This window comes from Malus sylvestris, chromosome 17 (assembly GCF_916048215.2).
Source record: "Malus sylvestris chromosome 17, drMalSylv7.2, whole genome shotgun sequence".
NCBI classification, from domain to species: Eukaryota; Viridiplantae; Streptophyta; class Magnoliopsida; order Rosales; family Rosaceae; genus Malus; species Malus sylvestris.
The window spans coordinates 4,647,193-4,651,219 of record NC_062276.1 but is presented as its reverse complement, the minus strand read 5'-3'; the positions used below and the strand labels follow the sequence as shown (position 1 = coordinate 4,651,219).

At 41.0% G+C, this 4,027-nt stretch overlaps 1 protein-coding gene across 1 annotated transcript; it reads right to left on the bottom strand.

Moving 5' to 3' along the window:
- Positions 1 to 385: 385 nt before the first annotated feature.
- LOC126609757 (microtubule-destabilizing protein 60-like) lies at positions 386 to 3,200 on the bottom strand. The gene is made up of 8 exons (XM_050277673.1): positions 2,158 to 3,200; positions 2,001 to 2,046; positions 1,814 to 1,909; positions 1,601 to 1,720; positions 1,374 to 1,472; positions 1,104 to 1,163; positions 923 to 1,017; positions 386 to 763 (listed from the first exon to the last, which is right to left on the bottom strand). The coding sequence occupies exons 1-8, from the start codon at positions 3,021 to 3,023 to the stop codon at positions 649 to 651; spliced, it is 1,497 nt and encodes a 498-aa protein (XP_050133630.1). The 5' UTR covers positions 3,024 to 3,200; the 3' UTR covers positions 386 to 648.
- Between the last annotated feature and the right edge of the window lie 827 nt (positions 3,201 to 4,027).

Sequence of the window (4,027 nt, the reverse complement as noted above, 5' to 3'; positions counted from 1 at the left end):
ATAGTCATTTTCATCAATTTCGTCAAAATTTTGTCAAAATAAGTTATGCTGGAATAACCATTCACATAATTAGGGTCCCTCAACTCATCAAAGTGTGTAATTATGGTTATTTTCGTCAACTACGTCAAAATTTTTGTCAAAACGAGTTATGTTGGAAGAACCATTACTACAATTGAGTTAAAGTTAAGGGACAATTTCTCCAATTGAATTAAAGTTGAGGGACCAATGATAATGAATTTTTAGTTGATGGACTATAGCTGCACGTTTTGATGAGTTGAGGGACCAATGGTAATGAATTTTTAGTTGAGGGACCATTGTTCCAATTGAGTTAAAGTTAAAGAATCATATCTACAATTTACTCCTAATTATCAAATCAAATAGGAAGTTAGCCCCAATAATATGTGCTCCAAGTTTACGTGCTCACGGAGAAAGAACGACGATTGTCACATCATAAGATTACATTTGCACCTCTTAAGAAGGATGTTTCAAAGAATCAAATTAATGGTAGAAAAATTGCAACTAAACTAGTTGCTTCAAAACATATACAAAGATCAAAAGTAATGTCAGAAATAAGTTGGAGGAAAAGAAATATAAAAGACATGATTATTGGTCACTAAGGAGAAACCGATCAAGGGTTCTTTCTCGTCTTCAATGTTCGTAAGTGTAGGTGCTCATCTCGTCCCACGACAAGTAGCATTTGATCTTCTTGTTTTGAGGCACATGAAACTTCGGTTCTTTCGGTATGGTTGGATGCTTCATTGACCTAACAACGAAGAAACATGTACTCGACGTAAGAAAAATGTATCACATCTCCTACTTATAAATACTATGAATATCAGAATATATCTCGCTCAACAAAGAAGGTTCAATGGGATGCAGCACGTATTGAGAATATCGGTTTACAATCGGATCAATCAAGTACCTTCTGGGAATGAAAGGCCTGTCAAAGTAGGGCATTGGCTGCGCTTTCGGAACAAGCTCCTTCTTCAATCTTCTTATTTCCTCCTCTTCTGCCAACTGCAAGAGAACAATACCAAAACTCATAATTCAGGTCGAGAATAACTACGACTGTAGAAAGCTCATCAAGTGCAATAACTCTTTACCTTCAGCAGTCTTTCTCTTTCCATCTTGTATTGCTCAAACAGGCTCATCTTCTCTGCCACCTGATGGGGTGCACACACATTAAAACCAAATTCGGAAAGGCAATTCGTTGTCACAAAGTTAATTCTACAAAATCGAGGCAAAACTTATTTCCCAAATGCTACCTGGAAACAATTTTTTTCAAACAGCGTTTATATGCACTACTAAGCTGAGAATGATTGAAAATATGGAGACAAAGCGCATATTCTTAAGGCTGAAGTATTCAAAATCACCTGATGGTCAAACTCAGCTCGCTCTACTGCCCGCATGTCACTGTGGAGCTTCAGGTCTGTTGGTATTGTTATTTCTTTTACCGGAGGTTTCAGTAAGCACTGAGATGACAAATACAAAGATATGCATACAAGTTAGTGGTTCGGTCTTGTCCGTCTTGCAATAGCAATAAAATCACTTAAATATAGTCCTTTTCATGTGATTTGGGACATTGAATTGGTATCTATACCTCTGGTTCGTCAGTTGTCCATGGGAGGCCCTGAGCAATTGGTATCCGCTGTCTCTCCTCCTCCATCATCATCTCTTGTAGCTTCTTCGTGAACTCTTCCTCCTTTTGTCTTCCCCTTTCCTGCAGTGATATCACAAAACAAAATTAGAAGCAACGCAAACCACGTAAACTTTCGAGTGCTTGTCGATACCGTTCATTTCCAGCACAGTTTACCTCTGTTCTTAGCTTGAATGGTTTAGCGCTAGTGGCTCTCTGTTGCTTCTTCTTCTTCCATCTCCCTCCTCCGATTGTGCTGGAAGATTCAGAGCTCTGAAATTCGAACCCGAATGCAAAGGTAACCTGAGTTAGTCAATCATTTTCAATCTCCAAAGAATGTAAAAACAGTAAGGACAAAAATTACATTTCTTCGGCTCCTTCGCCCCCCATTCGAAGTCCTGCTTGAGACACTGTTTAGTCAAAAGAGCACAACCAAACTCAGTCAGAACATACAACAAACAACTGATGTGCATCAAATTCTCATACTAAGTTGCTAACTATAATCAAGTACAATTGCTAACCTTCCCAGACTTCCATCCCAAGAAGAAGAGACTGAAGTTCGCCGATCCAGACCGAGATTCTCCGACGTCAAGAACAAGTCCGACGGGAAAAACGAAGAAGACGAGACCTGTGTTTCCAGCGCCTTAGGAGGAGGCTGCAATCCGGGCAATGCCCACTTCGCCGCCTTCTTCCCAATCTCTTCCGCCGCTTCCTCCTCCCCATTCTGCTCATCCGAATCCTTCGAGCTCGGAATCGAAAGCAGCTTCTCAAACGCCTGAACCAAATGCATCACCTTCCCACTCTTCGGCACGCTCTGCCTCGCCTCTTCCAGCAACTTGTCCCTTCTTCTCTTGATTGTCGAACAACCCATTTCACTATCCGGGTCAATATCACCCGACCCATTTTCAATCTGAAGGTCCTGAATCCTCAAACCCTCCTCGATTTCTTCCTCCAGTTCACGCCCAGCTCTTTCGCTCTCCTTCAAACTCTCCGATTCGACGTCGTCGTTTCGCTTCTTGAAGAACTCTTCCTGCGACGCCCTCAGATTCTCATACGCAACGCAGAGGCACATCTTCGAATTGCCCTTATCTTTGCACTTGCAGGAGACGTTCGGGTTCTCCTTCTTTGATTTCTTCTTCGCAATGATGAACTTCCTCTCCCGGATCTTGTTCCGGGGCGAACGAACAACCGGGTTCGGGTTCTTGGTCGCAGATTTCTGGGACTTCCCCGCCGATTTCGTCGCAGGGGAAGCAGTGTGTTTCGGGCCCGGCGAAACATTGGGGTTCATATTCTCGGTGCATCTTGATTTCTCGTGCTTCTTGTATCGAGACCCGTGTTGGTCTTTCACAGGAGTCACCACTCCGGCGTTCCTGCCGATAAAATCCATCAAAATATGACCGGAAAAGAAAGAAGATTCGCCGGAAACAACTGGGTTTGGTGGGTTTAGAGAAGAAAATCAAGGTTTGGTGTTTATGGAAGCGAAGGAAGAATGGTGATGGATTGATGGATTTGGAGAGAAGGGAGAGAAAAAGGGAACGTTAGAGCAGTCGACGCTCTCTGTGTAACGGCTAGTTTTTTTGGGGATTATATGTGGACCATCTGATAAAGCTTTTAAAATTTCTGTGTGTTTGAACCGTTGGATTAAGTTTTTCTAATTTTTTGGGTCGTTTGGATTAAGTGATTGGGAGAGAAGACGGCGATATCCCTGTTGGATTTGATTTACTAACCGTTGCAGCCGAATAAGGTAGGTCGTATGACCAAAATACCCCAGTTATTGAATTTTGCACTTCATTAGACCTAGAAAAAGGATCGTGTTTGTCGTATTCATGTCGTTTTTATGTTATACCCGTTATTTTAATAGATCGTGTTGCGTTAACCCGTTATCTTAGCGAGTTTTTAACAGGTGATTCAATAGCGATTCGACTCGTTAACAAGTCGTGTCATTTTATGTCAAGTTATGATCATGCAAGAACTTGTCATGTTATTGTTTAGACCTTGTAAACGGGTCATGTTGGTTGTTAATTGTTTTTGGCCAAATAATAAATTGTCATGTGTTCCTTATTTTTTTAAAGTTCAAGAAAAATTAATGACATGTTCATTACTTTATAAAATAATAAACATGTGTTAATTTATCATTGGACAAAACTAAATTGTAAGTACTCAAGAATTATCCTATAATAATATAGTGAAAGAAGAACGCAAGAGTAATATAATATGAGTAATACACTTATCACATTTTGTATACCACATTTGTACCATTTTAAAATTAAAGGTAGGGCCCACCGATTACTCCGCCTCTCCAATCCCATCTTCCTCCGCTCCTCACCACCTGCTTCGCTCCTCCACCGCCGCCTTAGCCTTCCTCTACTTCTCCAATACACCAAAATCTTC